Source organism: Nyctereutes procyonoides, unplaced genomic scaffold, assembly GCF_905146905.1.
Source record: "Nyctereutes procyonoides isolate TBG_1078 unplaced genomic scaffold, NYPRO_anot_genome, whole genome shotgun sequence".
NCBI lineage: Eukaryota > Metazoa > Chordata > Mammalia > Carnivora > Canidae > Nyctereutes > Nyctereutes procyonoides.
In genome coordinates this window covers 39,836,523-39,854,836 of record NW_026575043.1, presented here as the reverse complement: position 1 = coordinate 39,854,836, position 18,314 = coordinate 39,836,523, and the positions used below count along the sequence as shown (strand labels likewise).

At 47.7% G+C, this 18,314-nt stretch overlaps 2 protein-coding genes and 1 long non-coding RNA gene across 7 annotated transcripts in view; 2 read left to right on the top strand and 1 right to left on the bottom strand.

Annotated features, from left to right (window-relative positions):
• LIMK2 (LIM domain kinase 2) overlaps positions 1-2,239 on the top strand; it is a 58,648-nt gene extending 56,409 nt beyond the window's left edge. For both annotated transcript variants that reach the window (XM_055322687.1, XM_055322688.1), the window contains one exon: positions 82-2,239. In XM_055322687.1, the coding sequence (XP_055178662.1) occupies positions 82-226 (145 nt within the window). In that variant the 3' untranslated portion in view covers positions 227-2,239. The remainder of the gene's footprint in view (positions 1-81) is intronic.
• A 449-nt stretch (positions 2,240-2,688) lies between these two features.
• Positions 2,689-16,799, bottom strand: PIK3IP1 (phosphoinositide-3-kinase interacting protein 1). Of its 3 annotated transcripts, none has more exons than XM_055322056.1 (6): positions 14,571-16,799; positions 13,495-13,611; positions 13,293-13,412; positions 12,169-12,333; positions 11,992-12,070; positions 2,689-4,767 (listed from the first exon to the last, which is right to left on the bottom strand). In XM_055322056.1, the coding sequence occupies exons 1-6, from the start codon at positions 14,653-14,655 to the stop codon at positions 4,563-4,565; spliced, it is 771 nt and encodes a 256-aa protein (XP_055178031.1). In that variant the 5' UTR covers positions 14,656-16,799; the 3' UTR covers positions 2,689-4,562. The 3 variants fall into 3 exon arrangements, with proteins under 3 accessions (XP_055178031.1, XP_055178029.1, XP_055178030.1); XM_055322054.1 differs by having other exon boundaries at positions 12,169-12,369; positions 14,571-16,798; XM_055322055.1 differs by having other exon boundaries at positions 2,989-4,767; positions 12,169-12,336; positions 14,571-16,796.
• Positions 14,884-18,314, top strand: part of LOC129507564 (uncharacterized) — a 33,904-nt gene continuing 30,473 nt past the window's right edge. For both annotated transcript variants that reach the window (XR_008664033.1, XR_008664034.1), the window contains exon 1: positions 14,884-15,004. This is a non-coding gene — a long non-coding RNA (uncharacterized LOC129507564). The remainder of the gene's footprint in view (positions 15,005-18,314) is intronic.

The window sequence follows — 18,314 nt, the reverse complement described above, 5'->3', positions numbered from 1 at the left end:
TGCAGGCCTGGGTACCTTGCATAGCATCTAGTGGCCCTGCCCTTATCTCACCTGCCTCCAACTTACCCCTTTTCTTTCTAGACCTGCATTCTCAAAACTGGAGGACTCCTTTGAGGCTCTCTCCCTGTACCTGGGGGAGCTAGGCATCCCGCTGCCTGCGGAGCTGGAGGAGCTGGACCACACTGTGAGCTTGCAGTACGGCCTGACCCGGGACTCACCCCCCTAGCCTTGGCCCAGCCCCCTGCAGGGGGGCGTTCTGCATCCACCATTGCCCCCTCTGCGCCCTGTCCCTGCTGTGGGCAGGGCTGTCCGGGCTTCCTGTGGATTGGCAGCTTGTTTAGAACAGAACAAGCCATCTCTACTACCTCCCCAGGAGGCGAGCGGGCACAGCACCAGGGAAACACATCACAGGTTTGGGGGCCTGGTTACTGTCTGTAGATCCAACACTCGCCTGAAAGCTGTGAAGAAAGAAAAAAAAAAGAAAAAAAAAGAAAGCCTGACCCATGAGCCAGGAAGAATCTGTTACTCATGACCACTTGGGAACCCCCTGGCATTGGGATTCTGGAAGGTTCTTCCTTACACTAATCAGCATGACCTGGACCTGCTGGGCAGGATTCCAGGGTGAACCTGCCTGTGGGCTCTGAAGTCTCTGGTCTAGCTAGGTATAGGAGGACTTCAGGTGGGAGTGTAGACAAGAGAAAGACTGGTGGCCAAGTGGCTATCCAAGGATGTGAAATGACAGTGGTGCTACATACCCCCTTCCACTGTGTCCCCCTTCCCCTGTGAGGGGGCAGGTTTTGAAGAGTCCCTGAATCTGTGGTGGAACTGACCAGGAGTCAGGGGAAGGGCTAGTTTGTTCATCTCCCAGGCCTAGGGGCCACATCACTGTGAGGGGGAGCTTCCACCTCATGTTCTCAAACTGTACTGCTAGAGGCTCGCTGAGAGTTCCTGGGCCTCTCTACCTGCAACAAGCACTCACCCACAAGTGCAACATGAGGCTGGGGCCTGGAAAGAAAGGGGTCCTGCCTTCTATAAAGCCCATATCCTGGCTGCTGTCATTCATACCTTGGTGGGCACCTCAGTCAGGAGCCCGAGGCATTTAAACTTAGTGCTAGATGGGTTCTGGAGGATTGTGTGGCTTGCCCCAGGCCCAACATATGAGTCGGGAATGGGAATCTCAGCAGTCTCTTGGCCCTTCCCTGTGGCAGCCATTGCTCACCCTTCACCATACCTGGTCTAGGCAGCAAGGAGGTGGTGGCAGAGTCCCGGAACTGGGATGCTGGGGGAGACCACTCCCTGAGCTGGGCTTTCTGGCTTCTATTTCCCTTGTTGGTTGGCCCAGCTCACTAGCTCCTGGCTTCAGCTTCTTGACAATTATGGGCAATGAAAAGCCCTGGAGGCACGCTCCACCTTGGCTTCCGAGGCCAGGGACATTCAACACAACAAAATTTGCCTCCTCCTATGTGTCTGTGAGCTTGCACCATATTTAACAAATTGGGAATGGGTTTGGGATATTACTGCGATGTGGTTGTGGGGTGGGGGTGGGGGGAGGCAGTGGCGGGGAGTGATCCAGGAGAGTGGTTGATGTTAATACTGTTTTGTTGCTCTGTTGGGTGATATGTGAAATACTGTACATAGGCCTGATAAATTGTGGGATTAGATGTCGTCTCTGGACAGAGTTTACCTGCTATATAGACCATACTTACGTGTGGAGTGTGCAAGCTTGCTGTAGGGTTGAGCCCTGGCTCCCAGCAGCTCTAAGTCAGCATTTTGTGGCTGGTTGCGCCTCAGCTGTCCCCAGCAAGCATGGGAGTGGTGGGCCCACTGTGGGCCATTGAGCAGACCAAATAAATTAAACAGTTAACATAAGTGAGTGATGTTACTGAGAGTGAAAAAGTGAATTGGAGCCTAGCTCAGCAGGAGGATACACGTGGGAGGTCTGCTGGCCACTTTCAGGCCCCTGCTCCATGACTCCCCACAGCGGGGGACTTTTTAAGCCCCTGTGCGCCCCCCCCCCCCAACTCTAATCCCCTCTTCTTATGTAGACACCAATCTGCTCCAGAAAACAAACACATCCCACCTGAGGCAACCCAGTCCTTGAAGCAGGTCTGATTCTGACCTGCAGGCCAAGTGCTTCCTTTGGAGCCATACACTTACACCCTCTGAATGCCTGGATATCCTCCCTGCAGGGCCTGGTTCCACAATCATAAAGGGAAGAAATAAATGCAAGTCACCTTCACCCCTTGTGTTTTTCTTCAAGTATTTGAGAGACTTGTCCTTGCTTCTACACATGGGAGATGTGGCGCATTGGGCAGGATGATATCTGGCTAGTGAGATCCTGGGTACAGTGTAAATCCATATACCCAAAGGTGATTTCTCCCAGAATTTGGGAAGTTCAGTTAAGGACAGAATCTGGTTCCTGGCAAAACTGATAATATATGGTGCCCCTTGTTTCTAGAACTATACAGCAATGCCTGGGCATGGGCAGAGGTCACCCTGGGTGTCCTAGAAGCAGAGAAGCTGCTGAAATCTCACGCTGAAAGTCCAACAATTTCCTATTGGTAGCTTCTTCTCCAGTCCTAGGAGTCACCCCACAGGGGCCTTCCTCTACCTAGAGCTGCTTCCTGCAGCCCAAGGACCCAATCCCCTCTGCACACCTATCCTTCCCTTTGGCTGCTATAGCACCACCACCCATCACTTCTATCTCCAGCCCCTGCAGAGGGCTCCCTGGATGTTCATTTTAACTACTTCCACCTCCAGAAGAATGCTGAGGGGGGAGAAGATTTGCAGTGACTGAATCACTTACGGGGAAGCCAGCATTCCCATCTTTCCTACAACTTCCACCTGAATGATTCCTAGTGATGCCAGAACACAGCAGTTACCCACATCAGTTACAGGGCCAGGGTTAATGAAGGAAACCCAGTGCTTGCCACACAGGTGTGGACAAGGTAACCAAAGCTAAGCAACTTATGGGAGTGTCCTGGCACCCCTTAAAAACTTGACAATACAATTTTTGTTTTTTTGTGGTTTTTTAAAATTTATACAAGTCAAATGCAGAGCAATTTCCTGCACTTTATATGCAGGTATCAGAATGAGGTATATAAAACATGTACACAGAGAAATGCTTTTATAGAAAAGTAGAAACCAGTAATGTACTGTTCTTTTCTTCGGTATCAACTAACACCAAGGGACCCTTGAACCCTAGGTCCCCTCAGCAAACCACTCCCAGGAATAGTCTGCTGAAGAGAATGGGCCCTACTGACCCCTCCCCCCGACGTGGGGCAGTGGAAAGGCTTTGGGAAGGAAGCTCTGGATAGGGAGCACTGCTAAGGCCTCCAAGTGTGACATCAGGGCTTGGAGGCCCTGCTGAGCCACTGGCTCAGTGCAGCACAGTGCTGTGGAGAAATGTTATTCTCCTCTTGGCCATGCCAGTAGCTTGCTCTATGACCTTAGGCATCACTTTACCCCTATGGGCTCCCAGAGGGTCCTGTGTCCAAAAGGCTTGAGGAACCCTAAGGTCCCTCCCAATGGTTCTGATTGTTTTACAAGTTAGGGGTTGTGACCCTAGCCCTACTATCCCCAGGAATGCACTAGCCTGGAGGCTACAGATCCACCTGCAAACTCAAGCCACTGCCGGGGCAAGTCCTGACGGACTTTACTACCTTGCCTCTGAGCTTAGTTTCTGGGTTACCCCCTCAGAAGCAGCTCACAAGGACCCACAGTGTAATTCCCATAGGTTAATTGGCTCTTGTATTACCCCTGCAAAATGAAAAGAGGTCATTGTCCACCCTGAACAGAAACTGTCTAGGGTACCCCAGGTCCCCTCAGGTCCTGTGGCCTAAAGCAGCCATGAATCCTTCTCTACCCTCTTCCCAAGTGGAATGTTCAGTGCAATTCTTCCTTTCCTTTTGAAACAGGAAGAGGGCCTGGGCCCAGGCCCAGCCCATGGTTATCAAGGCACATCACTGCCAGCAAGCTGGAGCACCCCCAGGAGCCCCCAGCCTAGATCCCATTTTCAACCCACAGTTTTAACTTCTGTACAAACTCATTTCTGGTTCTCAGAGGTCAGTAGGGAGTTCCATCCCAACTATTTTAAAAACTAAATATAATTTTTAAATCCTGACTCTTGACCTACTTGACCTGAACTATGGATAACAGTATGCGCCACTCAAGCCCACAGAGAACAGACAGAAGGGTGGAGACTGAGGCCATCTTAGATAATAAAGCATAGAGGAGCCTTGGGGAGCTCCCTGTCTGTCCCTGAGTCAGTTCTGGGGCATAAGCAATGTTTGGAAGCCCTGGTCAGCAGCACTGCTGTGGAGGCCACCGCTAACTCCATCCACAGGCAAAATCCTGCTCCAAGGATGAGGAGGAGCACTGGTAGGATCCTACCCAGCCTTACCCTTAGCACAACCTCTGCTTCTGTTTTAGAATTCACCAAAAAAAGAAAAAAAGTCAAGGGAGGGTTTTAACCACAACAAAAACTATAGATCCTCCCAGCTGTAGGAGGGTAGGCTGTCCTGCACCAGTGTCTGCATGGGCTACTGCCCATTAGTGGCAGCTCAGGCCCCAGGCGTGCCTGCCTGGCCCATGAGGGGAGCGCTGCCCTCCTGAAGGTCCACTGGAGTCTGGTTGGTGTGGACCACAATAGTCTTCTCATCCATGATCTCACAGGTAGGGTTGGTGAAAGCAGACAAGGGCAGGGTAATTCGTTGCATCTCCCTCTCACACACTTGCTGGTCATGCTGCTCTTTCAGGTCCTTCCCCCTGGCAGGAAAAGAAGGAAGCATTCAGGCTGTGAATGCCACCTGCGTGGCTTTGCTCATTAAATAGCTTTGCTGGGGGATCCCTGGGTGGCTCAGAGGTTTGGCACTGGCCTTCAGCCCAGGGCGTGATCCTGGAGACCCGGGATCGAGTTCCATGTTGGGCTCCCTGCAGGGAGCCTGCCTCTCTCTGTGTCTCTCATAAATAAATAAAATCTTTAATAAATAAAATAAAATAAATAAATAAATAAATAAATAATAGCTTTGCTGTACCCAGGCAGGGGTAAGGGCTAACCATGGTCACAGTGAATCGGTGGCTGATACACAAGATTTCCATTCTGCCAGATTATCTTAACAAGAAGCTCCTGTACTTCTACTCTCTGCTTCCTCATCTGTAAAATTGGTGTAGTAGCATGAACCTCAACACGGCTGCAGACAGGCTCAATGAAGATAGCGTAGAGGAGAGACTCTTAAAGCAAGATATGGTTTCGTTCTTTCAGCCAAGGGCTTCAGGAGACCCAGAGAACCATCTCAGTCCTATCCCATATAGTCGTGCAGAAAGCTGACCTAAGGCAGTTGTCTTATAATACAGTCCTTGGAAGGTATGAGCCCTGGCTGGAAATAAGGATTGTCCCCAGCCCATGCAGGGGGCAAAAGGGGCTGGGGGCTGCTCAGGTCAATGGGAAACAATGAGACAGTGACCATCAGATCCCTCCATGTTCACACACACCTTTGAATTCTCATGGTGCTCAGTGACCATGTTCACACCTTTGAATTCTCATGGTGCTCAGTGACTCAAGCAGGCCATGGTGTTGCCCCATTTTACTCAAATGGAGTATTCACTCCATGCTAAGGACTTTGTGTACATTATCTTACCTCATTCTTGGCTGAATCCTAGGAATTAGGTCTTATCATTCATTTTACAGATGAAGAAATAGCCTAGTGAGGTGAAGGAACTCTCCATTAACATAATGGGTTCAAATCCAAGTTTGTTGGACTCCAGATAATAATCAGAGAAGTTGACCTGACCAGGGTCACCCCAATGAAATGGTGGCATAGGGACTCAAACCTAGTCTTCTGGTGCACATGTAGGGTCCTTCCCACTGGCCTGGACCATGCCCATTGCAGGCCAAAGGGCTTGGTGAATGCCTAGCACACTGCACAGCAGAACCAACACCCAGGAGGACCCAGATCAGCTTACTCTGAAATCACAACTAAACACATGGGCTCAATTGTCAGAGGAAATCCTCCTAGAAGGAGCCTGTGTCAAAGAGGCCTTGAAACAGGCATATATGATCAATAACTTGGTGAAATAACACAGGCCTACTTCAGACAGCAAGGAGATAGCTGAGATCAGGTAGATTACACATCCATCATATGAGGTACAATGAGAAGTTTCTAGAGACTGAAGGATATTGAGAAAAAAGCAGGGCCTGGAGGGGCTGAAGTCTGCAGAGGTGCCTCAGAACTGTCTTTAAATCAACCAGTTCTCTTGCATTTTAGTACCAGCTTAGCCTTGGCTGTGTGACACCTGGCAAAACATTTAGCCTTGCTGAGCCTTGGTTTCCTCATCTGTGAAATGGGGATAATATCTGCCTCAAAATAGGATAATGAATGTGAATGCATGTTGAAAACAGTGGAACTGCTGTAAAACTCATAGAGGAGGTTATTATGATTTTGCCCTGAATATGACTTGACTCACCAAGCAATGTTATCTTAATCTGGTTTCCCAAGGAAACTCCTACTGACCAACCAAGGCAATTATTGTTTATGTGACCTCCAGCAACTCCTCTCTGGACCTTAATTTTATCATTTGTAAAACAAGGACTTGGGCTTGATAACCTCCAGGGCCCCTGACATACTGTAAAATTCCTCACATGAGATGTACTCTGATTCCTTGTTTTTCATTGTAAGGTCACAAAAGGCAAAGTTGTGAGCTCATCTCCTTGAGTCACCCTGGGTGACTGAGTTTTTGCATGTGCAAGCCTGAGGCACTTGCCCCATCCTTATCATTAGCCCCTGTACTGGACACCACCACCTCCTACAGCAGAACTCCCAGAGCATCCCAAGAGGAAATGGAGGGACATGGGAAGATGGTTGTCTGGACCAAGTGTATCCCCACTCAGCCTAAGATTTATTTTGCCCGTGGGCACTGCTCATCAGTTTCAGCTGCCACCACAGAAGGAAACACTTCCTTCCATAATAAAACAAAAAGCCAGATCCTTCAAGGTTGCTCATGTAGGGAAAAACTTTGACAATCTGGATTTAATTTTACTAAGGGATCCCCAAGGCAGCAGAAGGCCAAAAGGCAGTTAATGAAAGAGGTGGAATATGCAAGTGTCCTTTGCCAAGGCCTGAATTTCAAAATCTAAGGGGCTGAGGAGGGAAAGTGAGAACTCTTACATCCTGAGTACCCACTAAGGTGCCAGGAAATGACCTTCCCATTATCTAGGATGAAAAGAGCTACCTATGCACCTACTGGATATAACACACTTTATATATGTGCCACTTCACCACCAATTTTGTAAGATAGTATAATCCACATCTTATAGATGAAGAAACTGAGGCATTGGGAGTTGTCCTGCTTTCATCAGCTACCTTCTTTACCAAGCATCTGGCTGTGGCCAGCTATTGATAATTGTCAGGCTGCATCATAAGTCTTTAGGGGAAAGAAATCAATTCATATTAATGGAGCAGAATAGGACTGGGAGAGGGATCCCTGGGTGGCTCAGCGGTTTAGGGCCTGCCTTCAGCCCAGGGCGTGATCCTGGGGTCCTGGGATCGAGTCCCGCGTCGAGCTCCCTGCATGGAGCCTGTTTCTCCCTCTACCTGTGTCTCCACCTCTCTCTCTCTCTCTCTCTCTCTCTCTCTCTCTCATAAATAAAGTCTTTAAAGAAAAAAAAAATAGGACTGGAAGAATAGCCAAGGGTAAAGGAAAGAGGTGCTGGGATTCATCTGGATTATGGTCTCATCCATTTAGAAGCTTCAAAACACACCCAACCCCATGGGCCTCCTGTTAATGGTGCCTAGGAGTGCTGGAGATGCAGAGGCTGTCCCCAATTCCTTTTAAGATCTGAGAGAGGCCACCAGGCCTGCTGCATTGACCATTAAGCAGCTCAGCCCCTTCTTACTGCCTTTGGGGGTAGGGGGTGGCCAGGCTGTTGTCTGGCAGCCAAAAAAGAACAAAAGGCTTATTCACTGACTCAGCTCCTCTCCTAAGGGGGTGGAGTAGTGTTGACTTACAGTTTTTCCCTTGCCTTTTTATCAGAAAATAAACGCTCCCTCTGAATAGCACAGGCACTGCACTTTGGGCAGAGACAGGGAGCTTCAAACTGGCTAGCTGAACCTCGTAGCCTAGACAACCATGACAAAGACCCGACAAGCTGAGCCCTCACCCACACCCACCTGCGGCCCTTACTCCCCTGAGAGGAAGCCTGGTTCCTGCTTGCCCTTTCCAGGCAGGGAAAAGCCCAATTCCATTAGCCTCATGGTCCTTTGCAGAGTTCAAGTGTTGCAGTAATTCTATCCATGACTGCTCCAGAGCCATGATGGGGATCTGGGCTGGCCAGAGACAGCAGGTGTGAATGGCTGCTGCCTGCCTCTGACATCCTCTTTGAGGTGCTGAAAACACTCCAGACTTCCTTCAGGCAACACAGATTTCTTCCAATTATTCTTTCACTATTTTCCCAGTTGGAAGTAGTGCTGTGCCATACTCCTGCTCACGAAAAGGTCCTCAAGGCAACTAAGGCTATGAACACAAACCCTAAACCCAACTACGCTAATTTCATTCTCACAACAAACCTACATGGTATCTATTAGGATCTCTGTTTTAGAGATGGGAAGGCAGATGCAGACAGGTTAAACCTAATTTATTTAAACAAATAGCAAAGCTGGGATCTGAACCCAGTACCGTCTACTGCCACCAGCAGTTAATACTGCCTTTTTTTTAAGGAAATACTAGAACTAAGAGGATCATTACTTCTAATCTGACTTTACCCTTTTTACAGATGAGGAAAGGAGGGAAGGTAAAATACTTGTCTGGTGTCACACCTAGAACGGGCAGCAGTTGCAGAACTACATTCCTGGTTCTTTTGATTTCTAGACTCAGCTGTTTTATTTTGAAAGTTTCCATTTTTCCTACTGTCCTTTGCAATTCAAGCAAATTTTCATGAGCTGCTGAGCCTCGCTGGGCTTTTGGGAGATATTGGTAATCCTTAGACACATCTTACTGGCTGTGTAGCTTGGACACGGCACTTAACTCTTTTAGATCTCAGCATCTCACTGTAAAATGGTGTAAAAAATGAATCTTGTCAAGTGTGGTCATGAGGCTTGGGCCAAATCATCAGGAAAGAGCATTCAGTAGGGCTGTATTTATTTAAAAAGCATGCAATTAATTTTCACTGCTACTATGATTATCTAACCTAATTGGTGTTCTACTGCTTATATCTAATGCTTATGATAATCTTGGGTGGTTGAGTATGGATGTACGGAGTGGGGGAGAGGACATATCCCCATTCAACAATCAAGAAAACAAAATGCAGAGGAATAGCAGAACCTACATTCAACATCTCTTTCCAGGACACTGTTCTCTGACAGAGAGAGATGAGAACTGAGAGCTTGCCTCTAGCCCACATGCGGTTTCCTGTTATAGTCTGTTCTCAGAGCACTTTTGCTGAGGAAAGGGGTGGTCTGGTGGTTAGTGACGGGGAGTCTCGTGACTTGGTGCCTTGCCCTAAGTTTACAGGACCGTAAATTCTAGGCCTCAGGGCAGTCCTACGACAGCCCAGAGAAGCAAATTTAGAATAAAAAAGGCCTGGATTCCTTATTGGGCACAAGAACTAAGCTCAGAATTAAGAATGTTTAGTCAGTTTAAGCACCTGAAGGTGTGGAAACTGTCACAAGATCGGAGAGGAGTCAACTGCTATTCAGTGGCTGAGGAAGGAGGAAATATTTCAAGGTCTCAACTCAGCCAAGAGGTTTGGGTCTGATTGTGGATTGTAGGCCAGGGTTACCATATCATTTCCTCTAATTCACTGAAATGAACAAGCAAGTGTCCCTGGACCTGCCAGGTTAACCATCCCACTGGGGCAATAGCCTCACAGAATGGAAGTCAGCAGACCCTCTTAGGTCAATACTTGGCTCTCTCTGAACCTCTGCTTCCTGAATCATAGAAAATCAGAGAAGGAACAAGGGCTCAGAGAGTGCTAGTACAGGACTCACATTTTACAGAAAAGAAAAAATAGCTGTCATTTACTGACCACTTACTGTGTGCTACACACTGAGCTAAGCTCTGCAGTAGGAAATAGGAACAACTTGCCCAAAATCACACAGATAGCTAGTTCATGGCAAGAGTAAGATGTGGCTCTACCAAATGCTAGGTGTATGACCTCAAGCAAAGTATATATCTTCTCTTTTCTCAGTTTCCTATTGTATAAACTAAGGATAGGGGGCCTGGGTGGCTCAGTCTGGCTCAGGTAGTGATCTCAAGATCCAGGATTGGGCCCCACATTGGGCTCCCTGCTCAGCAGGAAGTGCTTCTCCCTCTTGCTCTCCCTCTGCCGCATCCCCCCTCACAGGGGGCAGGGAGGGGATGTTCTCTATCTCTCAAATAAGTAAGTAAAATCTTTATAAGTAAATAAATAAATAAAATAAAATAAAATAAAATCTTTATAAGTAAATAAACTAGGGCTAATAACAGCCTTTACTTCATAAGGGTGATTGTGAGAACTGAATTAAAGCATGTAAATTGCTGGAAGCAGGGTCTTGCATATGGTAAATGTTCCCTTTTGCAGTTATTGTTGTTATTCTTAGCCAACACTTTTCATCTGTAAAATGAGGCTGACTACACTGTCTCTAAGGATACCCTAGGTTTATTTAATGCTGGGTGACCCACCAGGGCTGTGAGCTCAGACACAGCCCTTACCACTGGGAAATGCAGGCCACCATATCACATCCCTTTCAGAAAGCCTTCTCAGATCATAGAAGAGAAATATCACAAGCACTCAGGGCTAGAAGTCAAGTCCCCTGATACTGCCCAGAATGGAAAATAATTTTTCCAGAACCAGCCAATGCTGTAAAAATGAATGCAATTTGGGGCTTATTATCAGGTACCCATCATGGACTTTGAGAGCCTTTTCCACATGATACTTCAGGGGGCCTCTCAAAGTGAGCACTCCTCCTCCTATTGTCCCAGTCACAGGTCAAATCTCTGAGTTTCTCAGGAGCCTCTTTGGCTTCCTCATAGTGGTGATGAGTAGCAAACAGGTTCTATGTCCTCCAACTCATTTTTCCCTCCTATTCTAAAGGAGATCCCACTGCTTATAGCCCAGGGAATTAAAGCCCCAACTGCAAAAGGAGTGGCTAGGAACCTTTTCTAGTAGGATTTTATTATGTATTTTTTTACAGGGGGAAGGGAGGGGTGGCAGAGAGAGGGAGAGAATCTTAAGCAGGCTCCATGCCCAGCACAGATCCTGATGTGGGGCTCAATCTCACAACCCTGAGATCATGACCTGAGCTGAAATCAAGTTGGACACTTAACCGGCTGAACCATCCAGGCACCCTTCTAGTAGAATTTTATAACTCACAGAAAGAATTCAATCTCTGGAACCCTGCAATGAGTGTCCAGCCTGATTCCTACAGTGCCACACACTTCCATACCAGGCATGTTGTATTAGACAGCAGAGAATTTGATATCAAAACAGGGACTCCTGTGTGGCTCAGCAGTTAAGCGTCTGCCTTCAGCCCAGTGCGTGATCCCGGAGTCCCAGGATCGAGTCCCAAGCAGGCTCCCTGCATGGAGCCTGCTTCTCCCTCTGCCTAGGTCTCTGACTCTGTATGTCTCTCATGAATAAATAAATAAAATCTTTAAAAAAAAAAGATATCAAAAGAGCTGGCTTTGAACCTAGGCACTCCCAGGTACTGTGACCTTGGGCAAGTCACTTCACCTCTCTGATGAAACTTCCTCATCTGTAAAGTGGGAAACAAGAACTCCTACCTCACAAGGCTTTTGGGTGAGGAGTAAAGGCACCAAAGGAAAGAGTTTGTCCAAGGTCACCTGATAAAGGTCACTTGGTCACTAGAACCAAGTCTGTACATCTTAAGCTAGTTTTCCTCTTTCAACACTTGACTTCCTTTTTTGGGTATGTATGCCACAAAGAAGTCTGATTCAACTTTATTCAACTTTATGTACCTTCCTCCCCTCCTTTCAACCCAGAAAGAAGCTACTTACCTCTTGTAGGTATAGCCCAAGACGATGCCAGCTCCGATGGCAATGATGATCACCATCATGGTAATGCCCAGCACATAGCCTACCAAGGACAGGACACAAGATCCCATTAGCCTCACCCCAGACAATGGGAAAACATTTATTGATGGTTCGCACAAGGATGGGGTGGGGCAATCATACCCAGGGTTCCCAGGTCTTTTTTCTCTTTGGAGTTGACCCGAACCCGCTGGCTGATCCCAATCACTGGCTGCACGGCTGCTGCCTCACTCCGGGCGGGCAGGGCATTGGCAGGAGGGAACAGCTGCACCTCATCTCCACTTGGCACTTCAGACGCCGCCTCAGTTTCTGCTGTGGAGGTTGGGGGGGACAGGGAAGTGGTCTCTGGAGGTGAAGTGTAAAATATGTCTCATTAGAGTAGCCTGAGTGAGTTCCGCAGCTGGAACTGGCCTGGAGTGTTGGAGGAGGAGAGAAGGGGGAATGGGTTCACCTTAGAATCCCCACACACCCCAGGGACAAGGCCAGGTCTGAGGGGGCCACGCCACAGTTGGAACACGGCAAAGGTGGAGGAAGGACAGGAGAACGAGCCCCTCCTGCCTCCCACGTCATCTGCTCAAACCCTTGCCATCTCCCAAGGTCCGCTCAGTTGCCCTCTTCTCCAAGGGGTCCCCCTCCGCGCTTGGAAACAATTCATGAATCCACACTATTTGCCAGTCCCTATGTTACATGCGCTACACATTCGATTTAATCTAATTTTAGAGAACGGCCTCGCCGCCTCGAGAGCAACTAGCCATCGCTCTGGAGTCTAAGAAACCTAGATTTAAGTCTGGACCCTGCCATCGCTTTCAAAATGTCGCTGAACTTCTCTGCGGCTCAGACCCCCACTCGGTCTCTCTCCAGGGGCGCCGTATGCAGAGTGCCTAACACAAGGGAGAGCCGCTCCACAGACGGCCGCTCAGCGTTGAGGGAGTCGCTAAGGGCGTGGGGCCGGGCGTCAGGTCCCGTGAGCCGCCGGCGGCTGCGCACCAGGCCGGGAGCGCGCGGCCAAGGGGCAGGGCCTCGCCTCCCACGGTTGTTTACAAGGCGCTCGCGGAGGATGAGCTCACTCGGAGAAGCGGCGGCGGCCAATGGGCTTCGCGCCCTGCGGCCTGGAGACAGCCCTGGCCAATCGGACGGCGCGGGGGCGGGGCGGGGCCGGCCGGCGACGCGCGGACGCACGTGCGCGGCGGGTGGAACGGCCGCTCCCAGGCCGCCCGGGGTGTGGGGGGTCTGGGGGGTTCCGGGCTCCTCGGCGTCCCGGCCGGTACCTGAACAGCGCAGGTCCTCGCAAGGCCGCTTCTCGGGAGCGCCGGCGTCGCTGCTGACGTAGCACCAGGGCCCGCGTGGGTCCCGGTCCGGGTTCCGGCAGAAGCTGTGGTTGCCGGCGTCTGGGAGGGGAGAGAAGGCGCCATGGGACGGGGCCAGGGCCCAGGCCGCGGCCGCCGCCCGCCGCCCGGGGCCGACACTCACCCGCCGCGGAGGCAGACGCCAGGCGGTTCTGCGCCTCCAGCCAGTTGAGGCAGCGCAGGCCCGGTGCTGGGGAGGGCTGGTCCGCCCGGTACAGGTGGCCGTTGTCCGAGAAGCAACCTGTGAGGAAGAGGAGCCCCCGCAACCCCCAGACCCTGAGTGGCCGGCAGAGGAGTCGGACCTGCCCCGCCTGGGCGACCCTGGGCCCGGCTGGACCTCCCTGACCTCATGTGGAAAACCCGAGCTGCCTTGAAGGGTTGTTGTGAGGCCGGAAAGAGAAGGAAGAGAAAGCGCAGAGAAGGAACAGCGCGTCCAAAGCCCCTCTTTGGTGTCCGGCCCTCACTCAGCGCTCAGAGAATGTTAGCTTTTATTTTTGTAAGCCGGAAGGCGCTGCACAAGTGCACAGGGTTGTTACTCTGGAATTTATGGCCATTTTGGAGGAGCGTGCAGGGGAGACTTGGGTTCAGGTCCCTTTTTGGAGATATTGGGAGTTTTGGGTCGGTGGGCGGCCAGACCTGAAATTCATCCCTGTGTTGTAATTCCATGTTGCATAAACTGGGGTATTCCTTTCACGGATATGGCCACACTTGCACTGGCAACACTCCTCCCCAAGAGAATTCTACAAAAGCCTGGATTCAGTCAGGCAAAAGAGAGCCTCAACCGGAGGGAACCTGCCTCATCCACTGCTTGGATGGGATTCCAAATTCCCACTCCCCTCAGCAGGAGAGCCTGGGGTACGAGGGCCTGTGCTGCCAACCACACCAAGCAAAGCCCCTGAAAAGAACAGGACTTAGGGAGTAGGGGAGATGAACCCCAAATTCCGTCCACTCATGAGCCACAGGCAAGGAAAAGGAAAGTAGCTACTTGCTTTCGTTAATGACAAATATGGAGCTGCAAGCTCCAGACAGGGAAAGGAGAAAGAAGGAGAGAGAAAAAGCCTTCATGGAACAAGAGAAACCAGCAACAAAGCTTCATTTTCTGTCATTTTCCTGTCAAGTCTGGCTATGCTTGGGAAATAGAGAGCTTTACCCGTTCTACTTCATTTAAGTTGCTGCAGGAAGGAAAGATTGTAATCTCACCTCCAGATCCATAGGCTTCTGCTAGGAGCATGTTGCTGATGAGGAATATTTGCACCCAGGCCAAGAGCATCCTCACCTCCTTCATCTTGCAGGTGATTGACCAACCAGTGTCCAACTGGGTTCCCCTTGGCGTCGGCTCTGCCTCCCAGTCCCAGGCTTGCAGTCAGACCTGCCCTTGTTATGCTCTTCTGGTAAACAGCGTCTCTTTAGAATTGGGAGCTTCCCAGCTAGCTTGCTGCAGCGAGGTGTTTTTTCCGCTGAAAGGCGCCCCCTGGGTCCTAAGCCTCGTATGCCAAGCAAGATCACTAAGCCAAGAGAGGAACTCTGCCCACAGAAGAAAGAGGCAGAGTTCAGGTTGTGCTTAGCAGAGGATCAGTTTGAGATCTACACTGACTGCATCCCCGGGGCTTTTCATCTCTTCTGTTTCCATTTGTGTGAGTATAGAAAGAGTAACTCTGTCAAGAGGCGTTATTGTGGGGAGGGTTTGAAATTAAAGTCACAAAGGCAGAACAATTTAGGACCATACTACAGAAGCAGGAGGAACTCAAGACTTCATAGTGGGCTCAAATAAGAGCATCCAGGTGGAAGGAACCCTTTATATTCATTTTGGAAAAAAGGGGCCTTTATGGTTTATACATTTTTATAAACACTGACTTTAAAAAAAAGTATAATAATAAAAGTATAATAATCTGATCCTTTGCCAGGATCAGATCAGTCACTTTGTTTATATTTGGGTTTTGGAGGTGTCATATATAGTAGGAATACAGAAGGGGTCTCTTTAGTTGAAAACACATGTTAGCAAACATTGGGACATTTGCTTGCTGTATTTAATAGTCTAGTCTTTCTACCAGCCCTGAATTCATATAGAGGAAGTTAAGTCAAATGTTTGCTTTCTTTCCTCCACCCTGTGGGAAATCCATCGCAGTGATCTATAGCCATCATTAAACCTCACCACATTCATATGACTTAGGCCTTTTGGAGTTAGGCAGAAGGGTCCTCTTCCTGTTTGGCTGACAGTTTGAGTTCCCAGGCAGCCTCAGTAAGTGGAGAGACAGAGCAGAGTGATTCTCCAAGATTACCTTGTGACTCAAGCAAATCTCAAAATAGAAATGGAAGACTGTTTCGATTTGAGGGCTTGTATCTTTAGGCAGTAATTTAGGGAGAAGAAAAAAAAACTTCACTAAATAGGTTTCAGAAGCTTTATCAAGGAAGAAAGCTAATGTCAATCCAACCAATCTGAAGTAAATTTGCATTTACTAGTCAGATTTCAGACATGGAAAGGACAGAAATTTAGTTTACTTTTTACAGAAGTTTGCTGACTGTGTTTGAGTCCTTTAGTCCATTTAATAAGACATGTTGCTTTGTTTTTGCAACCATACTCCTGTCTGCCCACACAAGCTTCTGATCTTCTGACTCCTGACTTGGCCTATGCTGGTAATCACACAGAATCTGTAAATGTATTCACATACATATACACAGATATGCCAAAATTTTACAATTTAATGATTGTAACACAGCATTCAGGGGGCCTTTTAAAACACTTTTATTAATTTTATAATTTTTTGAGAACTTACCACATACTAGATATAGTTCCAGATACTGAGAATGTATCTGTGAACAAAATACTTGAAATCTCTGCCCTTATGAGAGCTTATATTTTGATTGGGAAAGATAAATGATAAATATGTAAAGTGTCAGGTGGTCCTAAGTGTCGTGAAAAACAGTAAAACAGGGTCAAGGAGAGAATAATAGGGTGTATTTCACTTGCTAAAGAAAGCTAACATTTTCAGGGAATCAGTTGGATATTTCTATAGGCAGAAGGCCGAAGGGGAAGGGTTCTTTGCACACTTTTTCTTGCGGACTTACACCACTACAAGAAAAATACGATGTACATTTTATTTCATTACATAAAATATATAAGCTTGAGAAAATGAGAATGCAGCTTTTAATTTCAGAGTAGCCAGGGGTTCTTTTGGATGGATTCCTAAGCATCTAATCTATTGCTTTTGTATGCAGTGAGTGTTCAGTTATTGTCTGATGAAATGCTCCTCAGACTCTGAAGGGCTACTTCTCCCAGATTATAATACTTTCTCCTCTGATTATAACAGAGATAGGCTATATACACAGGCCAGCACTTGTACCATTTTAGATTATTGGGATCCCTGGGTGGCGCAGCAGTTTGGCGCCTACCTTTGGCCCAGGGCGCGATCCTGGAGACCCGGGATCGAGTCCCACGTCGGGCTCCCGGTGCATGGAGCCTGCTTCTCCCTCTGCCTGTGTCTCTGCCTCTCTCTCCCTCTCTGTGTGACTATCATAAATAAATAAATAATTCAAAAAAAAAAAAAAAAAGATTATCTACTGCACCCAGGTAGGGGTGCTGGTATTTCTTCCTCAGAATTCCAAACCTCATTACCTGTTGCTGTTATCTAAGTTTTCTATTCAGAAAACTGCTATCTTCTGTAATTTACACACCTTTAATATAGAAAGAAACCATATTTTGTGCCATATGTCTTATCAGGAACAGCACTACCTGTAAAAGATGTAAGACAGGCTAGAGGAGATTTTTTTCAGCTTAGTCATTTCTGCTTTTTTCTCGCCTGTAAGACATTTATCTGCGTGATTTGATTTTTTCTGGAATGACAGGCTTGTTCCTCAGTCCTTCAAAGGCATATTCTCTATTATAGTAGGTTCAGTATCTTCCTTCCTCAAGGAAATAAGATTTAGTTCATAGATGTGCCTTTTATCATCATTGATGATGTTTTAGTCTTATGATCTCGTTTTGAACTTTGCTTCATGTATTTGAGCAATGTGGCCATATTTTATATGGCTTATAGTTACTCCAAACTCCATATTTATTCTGGAAATATTACTGCAATAATAATATGATACAGCACTATTCAAATACTCATTTTGGATTGCATATATCCCTGAGGAAAACGTTGTGAGATAGAGTACTTATATTTTACTAAATATTTCAGGGATGTTTGACTCAGTTTTATATTAAATAATTACTGATCCAGAGAGACAAAGCCATACTGTTAACTCAGGAAATAACTTCCAGAGCATTTTCCAAGAAAGATGGGCAGTTCATTTTGATAACAGGGGATGTTAGTGGAAGAGTTCTAATGAGGAAGCTGTTACAAAACTTAAGAACAACAAAAACAAAACAAAAAAAAAACTTAAGAACCAGGCAGCCGGGTGGCTAAGCGGTTTAGCGCCACCTTCAGCCCAGGGCGGTGATCCTGGCAACCTGGGATCAAGTCCCTTGTCAGGCTCCCTGCATGGAGCCTGCTTCTCCCTCTGCCTGTGTCTTCATGAATGAATGAATGAATGAATGAATGAATGAATGAATAAATAAATAAATAAATAAATAAATAAATAAATAAATAAATAAATAAAACAAATTTAAGAACCTTGCACCTGGGTGGTTCAGTGGTTGAGCATCTGCCTTTGGCTCAGGTCATGATCCCTGGAGTCCTGGGATTGAGTCCTGCATCCAGCTCCCTGCGGGTAGCCTACTACTCCCTCTACCTATGTTTCTGTATCTCTCATGAATTAAAAAAAAACAAAAAACAAAACAAACAATCTTTTTTTTTTGTCAGGCTAAATGTTGGTAAAAATCTTTGGAATAAGATCCAATGGAAAAAAAAATGTTGGTAAGAGGGCTAGAGGGCTAAATGTTGGTAAAAATCTTTGGAATAAGATCCAATGGAAAAAAAAATCGAATGAGTTGGCTCCAGCTAT